Here is a 16,544-nt window from a genome sequence, read left to right on the forward strand (position 1 = left end):
TTTTCACATACTTATACATTAAGTATAGTGTTTTGTATACATGTTTTGTTTGCTGTTTAGTCACTAAATCATGTCCGGCTCTTTGATACTCTATGGACTGTAGTCCTCCAGGCTCCTCTGTCCATGTGATTTCCCAGGCAAGAACACTGGAGTGGGTTGCCATTTCCTTCTCCAGGATCTTCCTGACCCAGGGATCAAACCTAGGTCTTCTGCTTGACAGGCAGATTCTTTACCACTGAACCACCTGAGGAGAAGATAGAAGATGGAATTATATATACTCCTGAGTTTAGGCAATTATATCATTATATAGATAGCTGTCTATTTAGGGTAAGGGAAAGCAAATCTAATTCATGGACATGGTTATACTTTTATTATCTATCTCCTACCACTACACTGCTTGTGAGTAATCTCTTCAAGGGATGAATAAATTCATAGGAATAATATTAACAGTCAAGCTAAACTTTTTGAAGAGGGGGCTAATTTAAAATGTGTCTTTGGATTAAGCATGAATGGTTGATTGTTATATTTCTCTCAATTTCAGAGAAATGCCAACATTAAGTAGAATGATTTGCTTGCCTTAGTTTTTATCTGAAGTTTTGAAGAACTACTTTTATCCTGAATGAAGTTAAATAATGATATGAAAGTTGAAGTAAAACTCTAAACAATCCAGGTGATTGCAGTAATATTAACCTACTAGTAAATTCCTAAACAGTCCAAAACTAATGCCTGTTATGCCCAGTTATTTCAAAGAAAATGTATTTCTAAGAAAATACAGACCTCCCAAGAGCAGATGAGTTCATTCAGCTCTAGAACATTGTGTGACATAACTTCTGGAATAAGTTGTATAATTTTCTTAATCGCAGTGTTGCAAGTGAGGCATATGGCCCCACTTACTGTCTCCAGTGGAGTTAGTGTAGGAGATGATTCCTCTGGTGAAACAATGAATCAATGGCCTCCTGTTCAGACTAGAACAGGAGCTAACTTATATATATCTGAGAATGAGCCCTCAGATTTCATGTCCTGTTGATCAAAAGCTCCATTTGGTGCATCACAGAAATGGCTTCTCAGAAAAACACTATTAAATTTATAACCACAAGCAGAGCTTTTCTCTCATCAAACCTTTGCAAGTTCATTGTAAAGCATATTTATGATTATACATATTCATAATTCTTTTCCCATGCTTCTTCCTGCCAATAGGAGAATTTCTGAAAACTTGCATATCTTATAAATATACACAGAAAGTTAATACTCCCTTCTTCTACCTGTTTGACACTTGTCCTTAGACTGCAGTACATCCTTCTTTCTTGTCTATTTCTTATATGTACTTCTCAAGATCTCAGCTGGAAAGGGGCTCCCTGAGGTCTTTGGGCATATGAGGACATAAGTGCTAGGTCAGAGTTGACAGAAATTGACTGCTAAGGTGGTTGGGGGGGAGCGGGGAGGATGGGAAGATCGTAAAGCTTCTTGAGAAATAACTCATGCTGTGTCCACCTCTGGAAGTCATGTCTCTCTGGTTATTTTGGGAGTAGTCTGAATAAGTCTACTTGCAGAGCAGCTGAGAAACTTCCTATGAGGGAGCAGGAAAGGAGGAGAATACATCCAATGCTCAGTCCTGACAAAGCAGTCAAATTAACAAATATTTTTGTAGAAGCTTGTAAACACATTAGTTGTTACAAACCCAGACTTGAGTCCTGGGGCAGCATGGTTGAGGGGGATGGAGAACCAAAGGAAATGCGGAATGGACATTTTCACTAAATTTTGAAACTCATTGGAACCCAGAAATCCTGCTTTAAGAGCCATCTAACAATGTTAATCAAATGGGAGCCTTTGCACCCCAGGGATGAAGACAGTCACCGAGAGAGAAATGCTGTATCTGGCTAAGGAACAAAAGAAGTACTGTGCCTAGAGCAGAGCAGTGCAGATAGGTGCGTGCCTAGCTGCTGCTGTCAGATCTAGTGACCAATAATGGAATCTTCCGCACGCATGACACTTTTACCTTTAATTACTTTGGCACTCGTCTCCCAAAACTAAGGACATCCTTCTACATAAGCACACTACCATTGTCAAATCTGGGGGCAATTGTAATCATTCCATAATTTCATCTAGTGTTTTTGATTTTCCCAATTCTCTCACATTGTCTTTCATGGCTGTTTTTTCCCTCAACCAGGATCCAATCAAAATTCGTGAATTGTGTTAGTGTGTCCTTTCAAGAAAAGTTTTAATTGTTCATTTTGAAATAATTTCAAATGGAGAAAAAGAGATGCAAATATAATGCAAAAAAAATTACTATGTATCTTTCACCTGGACTTTCCAAATGTTAACACTTTAGCACATTTGTTTTATCAAATCTAAGAACTGTTAGAGTAGATTACAGGCTGGTGCCTCATGCCCACAAATACTTGAGTGTGTACGTCCCTAAAACAAGACATTTTCTTACATCACAGTAATACAGTCATCAAAATCAGGAGATTAACATGATTATCTAAGGCAAGACTTTATTCATATTTTGCCAATAGCCTCAGTAATGACCTTTATACTAAGAAAAAAAATCGTTATTTTTTTCTGCTCTAGGATTCAGGATACTGAATCCTGGATCACATGTTAACATTTTGTTGTTGTGTCTCTTTAGTTTTCTTTAATCTGGAAAGGTTTTTCAGTTTTTGTCTTTCATGACCTTGATAGTTTTGGAAAGTTGGAGTTCTGAACAATTGTAATACAAAGTGCATCTTGATTTTGGTTTGTCTGATGTTTTCTCATGATTAGATTCAGGTTTTACATTTCAGGGTTGGATGTGATGTTGTGTACTTCTCAGGATGTTATGTTTGGATAACACATGATATTAATTTATCCTGTCACTGATGATGCTATCTGGTGATAATGATGTTACCTATAATGTGAACTGGTGGTGATCACTTGGTTCATGTAATGTTTGTTTGATATCTCCACTGTTAAGTAACTATTTTCCTTTCTGTAATTACTAAGCAATTTGTAGGGAGATACTTTGAGACCATGTAAATATCCTGTTTCTTATCCAGCTTTCCACCCATTAGTTTTAGCATCCGTCGATAATTCTTGCCTGAATCATATCCAAATAAGTTTATTCCCTTGACCAAGACTTTATTTTTTTCTCTCCTGAGAAACCTCACGAACACTATTTTATAACTTTACTCAAAATTTCTTCCCAAATCCTAGTTAGTTGGCTCCAAAAATCTCTCTATGGTATATTAAGGGACCAGGTGTTATTGTTTCTCCTCCTCCTCACACCTTCCCTTTGGACAGGTGCTGCTTCTTTCCCAGAGCTTTTACTGGCATAAGCCATCAGTTTGTTATATAAGACGTTTCGCATGACATTTCTGCTTTGTCCTAGTTTTTCTCCTGCCTGTTCCTGGATTTGGATAAAAAAACTTTTTTTAAATGTCCACATCCTCAAATCTGTCTACTTCCTCGTCTCAAGTTTAGGCCTTTGACATCTTTCTTTGTAAAAGACTTTCCCATTATTAATTGTTGTTTTAAATCCATGGCTTTTATTCTCCACATCTGCCGTTGTATTTATTATGTCCTTTTTGCGTCTCTCCCATTTAACTTTTAAAAATAATCTTCATCAAGCCATTTAAAGTCTCTTTCAGTGTGGGCTACTGGAATTTGAAGCCTGCTTCTCTATGGTTGTATCTTCTTTTGTCTTGAAACACTAAAACATGAAAATAGGCTAATTTTGTACTCTTCTTGTCTGCTTCCAGGAAACTGATTTGTGTCCTTTATCTGTATTATTGTTTGTTTTTTTCCTTCAGCTTGTTTCTCCAATATTTTCAACAATTTCAGTTTGTCTTTCAAAACAACTTTGATTTCACTTTTTAAAATTAATTTACTTATTTCCCATTTACCTCATATTCTGTATGCTCCTCCAGCTTGGGTAGCTGCTAGCAATCCAGTTCATTCTCACTTGGACTCATTAGATAGTCTATGCATTTTCCTTTTTCCTTTCATTTTCATTTTGATATGTTTCCCCAGGGAAGCAATGCATTCAATTTTAGTTTCTCGATGTTTAGTGTACCTAGTCTTTCCTCTCTTTTAGAATACTCCGCACTTTGGCCATCTCCACAGCTATGTCTGTATTTCCATGAAAGTTCCATATGATTGCCCTCTTTAAAAAATTCCAGGTAAGTTGTAGTTCTTAAACTTGAAAACTTCCCTAACTACATGCCACAAGGAAATGTTTTGTTTTTCCCCACACTGTATGGCATGCAAAACTTCCCTGACCAGGGATTGAACCCATACCCCCTGCAGTGGGTGTGCAGAGTCTTAACCCCTGGACCAGAGGGAAGTCCGGGAAATGTTCTTTTGAATTAGTTTTTTAAGATCCACTTCTTGATCTGTTTAGCATGTATTTGCCTATCCCAGCTTTAACTTTTCTCTTCCATGAAATCAAGTGTTCTTTAAAAGGAATCCAGTTTGTTTGTGTTGTATGTGGCAAAGGAATGTGGCATTTGATCATAGATAGCCTCTGAAATCTTTGAAATTGTGGCAGATTTTAGTGTACTTTTCTTGGAAGAGAGTTTTTGGTTTCATCAAATTCTTAAAAGCATTTTATCTCCCTTTCTCAGGTTCTGGTTCAAGTTCATATTCTCTAGTCAAAAAGCCAAGCAGGCTATGTTTCTTCATTTCAATGTCTAAAGAAGTAAATCATCAAGCCATAGAGTCTTCCTTCCCCTGTGCCATTCATGAAGTGTGCACTGGGTTTAGCCTTTGCCAAGCTAATGATATTCTTGCTTTCCTGTGAGGCGCGAGCAGAGCGAGGCAGGAACGTGGACGGCGCGTCTCTCGTTTGCACCGCGAAGACACCTCTACTACAAAGATGGTCAATGTCCCTAAAACCCGAAGGACTTTCTGTAAGAAGTGTGGAAAGCATCAGCCGCACAAAGTGACCCAGTATAAGAAGGGCAGAGATTCCCTGTATGCCCAGGGAAAGAGGCGCTATGATCGGAAGCAGAGTGGCTATGGTGGGCAGACCAAGCCAATTTTCCGGAAGAAGGCGAAAACCACCAAGAAGATCGTGCTGAGACTTGAATGTGTTGAGCCCAACTGCAGATCCAAGAGGATGCTGGCCATTAAGAGGTGCAAGCATTTTGAACTCGGAGGAGATAAGAAGAGAAAGGGCCAAGTGATCCAGTTCTAAGATTTGGGACTCTTTTGTTCTTATGTTTTGAGAGGAAAATGTTGAAGTTATAGAAAAATTTCCTGAATGAGAATAAATACAGTGATATCCGTACTAAAAAAAAAAAAAGAAAAAAAGAAATTCTAAATAGTTTTCTTGGAAATTTTAGATCTTTTTCTCATAATGTAATCCCTCCAAGGGAGTCAAGCTTTATAATTTGAAAATCCTATCAATTCCTTAATTCCAGGGATTTTAATTATGGCATTTAATCCATACAATATAGTCCATAATCACTCTGTCCATTGGGCAATTGCTCTTCTTTTCTTTCATAGATAATTTCAAATAGTTTTCCCTTAAAAAGTGTACTTCCAGGGCATCTCTCCCCTTCCAGAAGCTACATAAATGTTCACTCCCCTCTTCTTCTGTCCCCTTTGCCTTCTGCACCCCATATGGAAGGAAAAATAGACAAGTTAAAAATGGTTGCCTTCTTTCCCTTTTTGTCTTCTGCATCCCCCATCACAACTTTTTAAAACTGCTATCCTCTGTCCTGCCCCAATTTTTCAAATATACTCTACCTTCCCTCCTTTCAAAATTCCCACTTGAAGAAGATAGTCATCAAAATCCCGAACCAAAAGAAAAAATGCTAAGGCACACCCTCTCAATTCCACTCCTGTTGCCCTTGATCTTAAATTATTTTCTTAGTTAGGCTTTGCCCTAACTAAATCCAAGCCAAATTTTCATATTGCCTCCCTTTTTCCTCCCATGTTTCCTCTTTTCTCTTCTCTACTCCTTCCTACATACTCCCTTCTATCCATACACCACCCTGTCTCATTTCCATTTCTACATTCTCTGCTTCCTCCCCAAATTTTTCTCCTTTCTCATCTCCCATTGATAGCCCCTTTTAATTCCTTTTCTTTTCATATGTTCCACTCACTTAAATGAAGACTCTGTATTTTGACACAATCTCTGTGAGGTGGTAAGAGCAAATGTATTATGTACTACATCTTACATAATAACTGAAATTTGGAAAGTTTAATGTCTAACATAACCAGTTGTCATAAGATTTATAGACCCAAAGCTCCCTTGTCACACTGTTTATCTAATGATCTCCCCTCCTTCTTGGAACTAAAGATGAAGATAACAACTTGAAGCTATTAACTATTTTCTCAAGTTATACCAACCTCTGTATGCATCTTTCTCAGAATAAATTTTATATTTTTGCAATAAGTAAAACATGCAATGACTGAAAAATCTCTACAAAATCTTTGTCTGGAATTTGTGCCAGATTATTGTCTAATATCGCTTCTTAAAAACAGAGCAGGATATTTTAGCATATCTAAAATTAGGTAGTAGAAATAGGATTGTATTAATATCGGTTGTTAAAGAGGTTATTTTAAAAAATATAGAACACCTTCCTTAATCAGAGAAGATGCTGAATTGGAGGTAAATCTCAATGTCTAACCTGCAAATATTAAGGGGGAAATGTGTCTAAATTTGGAAAAGACCCTAAAGCTGGGAAAGATTGAAGGCAAAAGGAGAAGAGGGAGGCAGAGGATGAGATGGTTGGATAGGCTCACTGACTCAGTGGACATGAACTTGGGCAAACTCCAGGAGATAGTGAGGGACAGGGAGGCCTGGCGTGCTGCAGTCCGTGGGGTTGCAAAAAATCAGAGGTGACTTAGGGACTGAACAACAAAGTGTCCAAATTTGTTCAGATATAGAAAGAAACTAGTAACATCTGAATGTTGTTTATTTTTCCCCTGAGTATATAAGATAAGGACAGTAGAGTAACTGTTTAGTTAGTGTCTTGAACTTCTGCTTTATGGTTTAATTTAAAAGAATCAAAAATGTTATCTGTCCAAGAAAAAAATTCTTTACTGATTTTGATAGGGACCTATCAGAGTTGTCCTAAATTACACAGCTAGTAAAGCAACAGTACAAGGATGTGGGCCAATTTCTCCAGTCCCAGATCTAATGCTCTTCTGATTGTTCTCCATCATTATTGGTAACATTAGCCTTTGAAAGCAGTCCCTCCGTCAGGGACTTTTGAATGTGGCACCACTCGTATTCAGAAATACTTTATACATAAAATTTCTGAATGCTCTTGGGTCATCTTAAAAACAATGCAGTGAATATTTTTGAAAAGTTAAGTAGAACTTCAAATAAATATTTTAATGAAATGCAAAGGAAATAATAAATGAGATTCCATTAACTTATAGAGTCTTATTTAATTTTAGTCACTCCTGTTTAAATTCGTTATTTGTCCTTGCATCCTCACTGGCCCAAAACGGAGACTATATACCACATGACTGAGGAAAATGTTTTGTTGGATGGGTGCATGCATGCGTGCTCAGTAGCTCAGTCGTGTCCAACTCTTTGCGACCCCATGGACTGTAGCCCACCAGGCTCCTTTGTCCATGGGATTATCCAGGCAAGAATACTGGAGTGGATGTCCATTTCCTCCTCCAGGGGATCTTCCTGATCCAAGGATTGAAACTGCTTCTGCATCTCCTGCATTGGCAGGAGGACTGTACCACTGAGCCATCTGGGAAGACTGTTGGATGGATAAATGAACAAATAATCCATTTGTATGTTGATTATTAAGAAAGTAAAAGCTACTAAGCTTTTTTTTTCATATTTTTACTTTTTTTAATTAAACAGTCTTTCATTTGCCTTATAACTTCCTACTATGGAAACTTCTCCACACTGACGCTGATTGCTGTTCAAAATCTGAACATCCCCAACTCCTGCTTTCCTTGTTCCTTTCAAAAAGCTATTACTGTCAATGCAAGTATTTTAACAGAATCCATATGCTCCTTTTTCTTCCACCTGACTTTTGTGTGTGCGTCTACTATGCATATCAGGGGTGGCTCTTGACATTCATTTTATACTATAATGACAAAGTATGATCAGTATTATTTTAGTTTAATTTCAGAATCAGAGGTCAAGACATTGTCATCTGAATGTCTTTAAAATTTTTCCATCTTGCTTGTGCTCTCTTAGTGTTAAGATTTGTATGGTAATGTTTTTATAACCCAGTTCCCAACTGGGTGGTAAAAAGCAACATGAACAAATACAGTTTTAAATGACTTCACCTCCTCCATTACACCTAAGGAGGCAATCAGGATAGTTGAAATTTGTTCCTTTCAAGTTGTCCCAATTATAACAAAAAGAGAGAGCAGAAAACAGGACAGGGGAAAGAGAGAAAGAAATGAGGGAAATCATTATCCTATAATTTTTTTAAAAGACCTCAATTCATAGTGATAACCCTGAAATAATACAAGATGGTGGTCTTGAGCTGGTTTGTAAGTGATGAGAACAGATAGAACACATTGTTTAGAAACTAAAGAAATGTTCAGGGGGAAAAGACACTTAAAACTTACAAATTAGAAAGAGATATGGGGAAAATAATTTGCTGAGTATTAAAAAAACACACAGAATAACCGATATCATGTTGTAGCTATTCATTGACTAATAACTAATGCTCAACTTACGTGCTTCCCTCTGTTCCTATATATAGTTTCTGTTAACATCAAAAGATATTCTGCATAATATGGGGGAAAACAAGATCATAATCCACTTAAGCCTCTATTAAATATCAATTTACTACATTTCTTATCTAATTTGCCAGAATATCATAATATATATCATTGCTGAAAAATTATAATAAACATACCTCCCATTAAATACCCATTTATTATTTCTCCTAACTATAAATCAAATTATTATAGTGGTCAATTTAAAGCTGGCTTGCAAATAAACCACATGTCAAGACCAGAGATGACATGTGTTGGTAAGATAGTGAAAAAAAGGGTCCATTACATTGATTTAATTTCTTACATAGCAGAAAAAGTTGACTAATGTAAAATGTCAGTTGTAAGTAACACTTGTCCACAAATATTTTGAGTTATGAAATATATTTAGTCTCATAGTTTTATTCACTTTCAAAATTTAAAAATTTTAAACTCAGAACTTTATCCAGGGAGAAAAGGGGACTGCTATAAACATCAGGAAATATGAGAAAATATGCTTTTAAGTTTGGTTGTTCTCCTTCTTTGAGGAACCATCTTCAAATAGTCTTTTAGTAAACATTTGGGGATGATGGGATTCAAAAAGATAGGTAGTTGCACACACACAAAACTTGGGAGAAAGAATCATGTGGGGGATAAAAAGCAAGTTAGTAGTTTACATTTTACTCCTATAAATACATTAACAGTTTGCATGCCATTTCCCAGCACTACCCCTAACAGCCACATTCTGGACTGTTTTTTTAATATTTCTTAAAAGGAGTAGATACTACCTCAAACATTATTTTCTAAAATGAAGCCGAGCCTCTTTCCCCAGAGTGTATCTTTGGACATGGTCCTCAGGCTGGAGGATGATGAACTAGGAGTCAGGTTCCTGATAAAATAAGATTGGGAGGTTCTCACATTGTCTCTTTTTCTTTGGACATACATGATGCATGTTTATATATGAAAAATTCTGCTCTATGGCAAATTATTTAACATTATTTATCCCAACTCCTCTTAAACCTACTTTTTTTTTAAAACCATTTTAACTTTTTATTTTATTTTTCCTTACTTTGAAAAGTTTCTTTTACTCTAATATACTTTGACATCTCTAAGAACTAGCATCCTTACTTTAGGAAACACTGGATTAGCCTTCATCGTCATAATCCTTCATTACTTTCTTGTCACATCATTACTACGTCTTCAAGATCTGCAGTGCTGTCAGTGATAATCGTAAATGAGTAATTAATGTTCCTTTTCCTACCACATATTCCACAGATACACAGGGCTGTCGATACAGTACTCTCAACACTGTTTGATTGTGATGAGGAAATATTAATAAATGAATAGTTGGTTAATAAAAAATTGCTTGGATACCTTTAATACAGTTTTGAAATGTAGGCCAGAGTATTAAATAGCCTTTCCGGGAATAGTTAGCTCATGTGTATTCAGTGGAAACTGACAGAATCCATTTCAGTCCATTTTTGAGGTTCACAATAAAGAAAAATATTTCCAAAAAGGTTTTGAAGTGCCTTTAGGTTTTGGTTGTCTTTTCCCTCATATTTTAGGTTTTACTCTGTTACAAATCTTAGGTGGCTTGTATACTGTGGCCTAATCATGTAACCTTAGTCACTTCATGAAATTTTATATGAAAAACAAAAATTTAAGTTTTGAAAATCCCAGTTTTTTTCAGTTTAATGGACCATAGGCATGGGTTCACCAAACTCTTCCACTTGACTGAAAAACTGAGGCAATAAAGGCATTGACCCAAACACTCACTGGCTTATTACAGCTGGGTCTAGCTCTGGGCTTCTTGACACCATTTCTAGTTGTTTACCTAAAAGTGTCATCATTTAGTTCCATGGTCACCTAACACAATGGCAATGCCCTGAATATTTTTTGTCTTTGAATATTCCCTTGGAAATGTTTGCTTTTGATATTCTCCAAACTGGGAATGTGTTAAAACTGAATTAGTCTTCCCTTTAAGGCAATAATCGGTGGTTCTGATTCTCAGTGCCCAAAGAATGTGAAAGACATTCAGTTGTGTCCGACTCTGCCACCCCATGGACTATACAGTCCATGGAATTCTTCAGGCCAGAATACTGGAGTGGGTAGCTGTTCTCTTCTCTAGGGGATCCTCCCAATCCAGGAACTGAACCCAGGTTTCCCTCATTGCAGGCGGATTCTTTACCATCTGAAATACCAGGGACACCCAAAGAATTGAAAACCAGCCCTTAACAATCTGAAATTCGGCAAAAGGAATCCAGGATAATCACATGATTGCAAAAATGTATTATTGGTTTAAGTAAAATACATTAACTCCCTGAGAGGAAACAAATCTCAGTTTTAGGTAAGAAGAGACTGTTGTTTTGATGCTCAGTTATACAACTTTAGAATACTGAGAATCTGAAAAGGCTGTGCATCAAAATAAACAAGGTTTAAAAAATAAATGTTTATCATATTTTTAAGTAGATTGTTACTATAACTTGCAATATGTAAAGTTACTTTTAGGAGAGCTAGAACAGGTATTCCTGGAAAATACACTTTTACATTTGCTAACAATAAACAGGATTCTTGATTTTTTTAAAACATAGCTTTCTGTGTTATCTGATCTTGCTTAGTAATTTATTGTCATAGTTATGGCTAATGTTTACTTTGTGTGCACACAATTCTTTTATGTAAAAGTTATCGAAGCTCCCACTCATATGCTTAAGTTTATAGATGAGAAAATATTTTGGTTGAAAATTATGCAATAGAAAATTAGCTACAATTAAAGTAACTGCATATTGCATGCACTTTTTAAAAATAATCTTGGATTATTTGATATTTAATAATCTTAAAGATCACGTTTCAGAGAATTATCTTGAGGCACTGAAATAATTTCACTAATTCAGTTTCTAAAGGTTAACATTTTGCTTCAAAATGCTCCAAAATCAGCTTGAATTGAGTCTTTTGGATAACTATTAAGAGCACAAATTGAAATCAGCAGTTCACAACATAGTTTTCCCTATAAAATCTAGCCAAAATTCCATACAGAAAGTTTAGTTTTATAAGTTTTAAGAAACTTTTCATGTTATTCTAATAAATATTCCAATACAGCTGATCCCTGTAGCTCATACAATGGACAGCCTGCTAGCAATATCTCACCTCTAGTTGCTCAATATAGAAAATCAGTAATTCATAAGAGTTTATAGTTCAATCAAGCCCAGACTTTTGAATTTCCTTTCTTGTCTCACAAGAAATTATAGCCTGAATACTTTAATGTAAAAGAAACTAAAATACAAATTGGTGGTCTTAAAATCTCAGATGATGAACTGAGTCTTACAGATCTAACAGACATGACTGCTTGGATGCACTGATGTGGTCCTCTCTGCAAGAGGTTCTTGTGAGAAAATGAGGAACTCAAATTGATGAGGTCCTTGCTATTAAGTTCCAATTTAAATCACTTTGGGAACCATAAGCTCCACATCCATTTTGGCCTTCTACTTGTTTACACAAAGGGAACGGATTCAAAGGACTCGTGTCCTAGAATTATACTGGCCGCATCACACAGAGCTATGGTTTTGATGTTCTTGTTCCCAATTTATTAAAGGATCCGAGAACCTGGGTACCATGGTGATAAAGTACCATTGAAATACATAGGTAATCAGTCAGTGTACTGGAGGATTGATTTCTTTCATACTTTTTCTGAACAGACAAAAGCAGTCTTCTTAGCGGCAATGAGAGTAAGAGGACACTTACCATTTAAGTTATGAGAACAGCAATGATAAAAGCAAGGATGCAATTTAATTAATAACTTTACCTGGGCAGTGGCTAGCTCCAGGGAACTGAAAGTATTTGAAACCCTAATTGACCTCTCCATAAAGAACATAGGCCTCTGTTTTCCCATTTTTAAATTGGAAGATATTGAAAAGGCAAATCATTTGCTGTCAAGATGACTTCTAGTCCATATTAGAATTGTGACCAGGACTTGGAACTCTTGGATTTCAAGGCAAGACTTCTGTATACATTATGTCTTATTGTGGATAATAATCCTCACTTTAACCATCTCTCTATCCTGAAGAGCACATCACATTTTAGAAGAGTCCATGTCTGAACTGACTACAAAGAATTTTTTTTGAAAAGTCTTGTAAATATTCAGATGCATACACTTTATTTTAAATGTTGGCAACCGTACCATGCACAACTATGACCCAAATTCCTCCCTTAAGTGTTTTAATTGAAACCAAACTCCTTCACTTTCTGCTTAGCACACTCATGGCTGTGACTATAATCACAGAAAATTTGGCTTCTGGTACTTTTGTTCTCTCAGGTATCAACCTCTCTTTCTTCACATTTATTTCATTTTTCATTCCACTTTCTCATATTTTGAAATTGTATTTTCTCTAATTTATTGATTGGTCTTTCTTTACAGCTGTCTCTGAAGTTTTTAACAAGTGATACGTGGTTATTTTTTTCCTTAAACAAATTTATTGAGGTGTATTTGACATATAGTAAGCTGTACATATTTAAAGTGGGCAGTCTGATAAATCTTATATGTACAAATTTTTTATACAAAACCACTTACCATAGTGAGTATATCTGTAATTCCCTCAAATTTCCACATGATTCTGTAGAATCCATTCCTCCACTCATTCTTCAGTCCTTACTTTCCTAGGCAACTGCTGATCTGCTTCTTGTCTCTGTAAATACATTTGTCTTTTCCAGAACTTTATATGAATGGAATCACACAGTCTGTACTCTCTTTGTCTTACTTTTTCACTCAGAATGATTATTTTGAAAGTCATCCTGTTGATTACAGGTATCAATAGTTCATTCCTCTTTAATGATGATTAGAATTCTAGGTATGGCTGTATAACAGTGTGTTTGTTCATTCATCTGTTGATAGATTTGGGTTGTTTCCAGTTTGGTTGTTTCCAAGCTGTGTGTGTGAGTCTTTGTATGAATATGAGTTTCCCTTTCTCTTGGATAAATGCCTGGGAGTTAAATGAGTCGATCATATATGAGGTACAGGCTTAATTTTTTAAGAAACTGTCTAATCATTTTCTAAATTATTATCTCATTTTACATTTCCACCAGCAATGTATGAGAGTTTTCAGTTCTTCCACCTTCCCTCTACCTTCTTACCAACTCATAATATAGTCTTTTTTCATTTTAGCCATTCTAATAGGTGTGTATCTCATTGTGATTTTAATTTATGTTTGCTTAATGACTAATAATGTAAGGCATGTTTTCTTGTGCTTTTTTGCCATCTGTGTATCTTCTTTGACAAAATGTCTACTCAAATCTCTTGTGCATTTTTTTATTTGATTACTGCTTCTCTTATTTTTGAGTCTTGAAAGCTCTCTATATATTTTAGATTCAAGTCTTTCATTAAATATATACTTCGGCAATATTTTCTCTCAACTTCTGGCTCTTTCCTTTCCTTAACAGTATCTTTTGAAGAGTAGAAGATTTTTAATTTCGAAGCAGGAAAACTTGTGATTCTATTATTTTGTAATCATATCTTTGATGTCACAAGATTTTTCTCAAACTTCAAGAAATGTTATAGATTTTTAGGCCTATGGTGCACTCTTGGAACAAAGTTCATATTTTACATACAGATATCTAATTGTTCCAGAAGAGCTTATTAAAAACATTATTTTTTCTCCACTGACTTGCCTTTGCACCTTTGTGAAAAATCAATTGTCTGTGTATGTGTGGGTCAGTTTTTGGACCCTCTGTTCTATTCCATTAACCTAATTGTCTGTCTCTACACCGGTGTCACACTGTCTTCATTTCTACAGCCTTATAATAAATCTTGAAACCAGGTAATGCTCCCTCTCCAGATTTGTTCTTCCTTTTTGAAGTTGTTTTTGCATTTCCATATAAATTTTAGAATCACCTTTTTAATTTATTTAAAAAAAAACTGTGTGAATTACATATACTGAAACCACAAAATATTGCTGAGAGAAATTAAAGACCTGAATACATATATTTCAACTGGTCATTTAAAAAATTCATCATGCTTTATTTACCTAGTGATTTCTTTTTCTTCCTCTCTGCCTGTAGTCAGCTTCAAAGAAATTAGATATAATTTAAAGGTGTGCTATGCTGTTTGTCTCTACCTTCAGTTACTAATGAAAAAATGATTGATGGAAAGTTTAGAAAAGGAGTGTTTATAAATAAATTATTCATGGAATCATTAGCTATTCTATGTATTGTCTAGGCACTTTGTTCTTTCTCTTCTTCAATTTTTTTGTCTCCTTCTGGGATTTTCACTTCTCATTAGTGTCTTCTGGGGTAGATGAGGTAGAGAGAAGAAATGAGACTAAACTGATAATTTCTTTTTTGCCTGTTATTAAAAGCCTTTTTGAAAAAAGGGGATTGAATGCTGTGTTTAGGGATTTCACTATCTTTCCTGTCCCTGTTCTGAGCCCCACATTTCCACAAATGAGCAATGACTGGCAATAATAGGAAAGTACAAATATGCACATTTAAATATCAAATGCTGCCTTCTAAATTTGTTAATGTGTTTTATCAGTGAATACTCACAACATATGTGAAATACATTTCTCAAGAGGGAAGCCTATCTTTTTGAAGATTTTTCATTATAATAAAGATTTAAAATTTTGAAATTTGTTAAATGACCTAATAGACTTCACTTGATAGCTACTGAGATTAAAACAAGCTATTACTGAGAACCCTCATAAACTTTTATGTTATTCATACTTAGGATTAATAATTCTTACAAAAATTTGCTTTTAGTTCACGTTGTATAAGAGAGTTAATGGGTATTTTACCAAGATGTACTTTTCAGAATTGTGTAGTATAATAAATTGAATATTATTCATAAGAGAATCTTTAATAAGATATAATTAAAGCTATGCTACTCTTTTTTTACTTTTATTTTTTTAAATTGAAGTATAGTTGATTTACAATGTTGTGCTAATTTCTGATATATAGCAAAGTGACTCAGTTTTACACATACATACATTCTTTTTTAAATATTCTTTCCCATTATAGTTATATGTGGAATCTAAAATGTGGCGCAAATGAACATGTCTACAAAACAGAAACAGACCCGCAGACATAGAGAACAGACATATGGTTGCCAAGAGGGATGGAGAGGAAGAAGAGGGATGGACTGAGAGTTTGGGGTTAGCATATGCAAACAAAACTTTGTTACTCTTGATAAAATAAAGAAGATGTATTTTGATAACAGTATCCTAATCATCTTTATTATAGGCACTTAAGTGTTAATTTGCAAAATTAGGTAATCTGCAGAGATTCTCCATTATTACTACCAGTTTGTAAGGTTCTTGTATAACATAATTTAGAGTAAAATTGATTGCATAGTATGAAATATGAGGGTTTGTGTTTTCTTATTATGTAGTATGAGGATATTGATTGTCTGAGAGGAAGAACAGTGAGCAAAGTAAGCAAAGAATGGAACCTAGAACTTGTCAGGAAAAATTGTATTTGGTCTTTGAGAAACAAATGTGAAAAAAGAAAACTGGAATAAAAGAAGAAATAGTTAAAGAATATCAAGATGATCATTTCGCATTATGTACATGTATCAAGCTATCATGTTGTATACCTAAAGCTTATACAGTGGTATATATCAATAAATAGGTGGAAAAGAGAGTCCCAAGAAAGACTGCGTGCATGCGGGCCAAGTCACTTCTGTCGTGTCCAACTCTTTGCGACCCCATGGACTGTAGCCCACTAGGCTCCTCTGTCCATGGGATTCTCCAGGCAAGAATACTGGAGTGGGTAGCCATTCCCTCCTCCAGGGGATCTTCTGGACCCAGGAATCAACACCATGTCTCCAGTGCAGGAGACCCTGCATTGGCAGACGGGTTGTTTACCACTAGCACCACCTGGGAAGCCTACCAAGACAG

At 35.5% G+C, this 16,544-nt stretch overlaps 2 protein-coding genes across 9 annotated transcripts in view; both read left to right on the forward strand.

The window, feature by feature from the left end:
* RNLS (renalase, FAD dependent amine oxidase) overlaps window positions 1–16,544 on the forward strand; it is a 301,302-nt gene that overhangs the window by 80,583 nt on the left and 204,175 nt on the right. The gene's annotated exons all lie outside the window — the stretch shown is intronic.
* On the forward strand, window positions 4,770–5,296 carry LOC122446189 (60S ribosomal protein L36a-like). The gene has a single exon (XM_043476097.1). The coding sequence runs from the start codon at window positions 4,853–4,855 to the stop codon at window positions 5,171–5,173; it is 321 nt and encodes a 106-aa protein (XP_043332032.1). The 5' UTR covers window positions 4,770–4,852; the 3' UTR covers window positions 5,174–5,296.

The sequence above is a fragment of the Cervus canadensis genome, chromosome 8 (genome assembly GCF_019320065.1).
Source record: "Cervus canadensis isolate Bull #8, Minnesota chromosome 8, ASM1932006v1, whole genome shotgun sequence".
Lineage (NCBI taxonomy): Eukaryota > Metazoa > Chordata > Mammalia > Artiodactyla > Cervidae > Cervus > Cervus canadensis.

Bases quoted from the DNA above. Each gene is read 5' to 3' on its own strand.
- LOC122446189 (XM_043476097.1), top strand. From the start codon at position 4,853: ATGGTCAATGTCCCTAAAACCCGAAGGACTTTCTGTAAGAAGTGTGGA.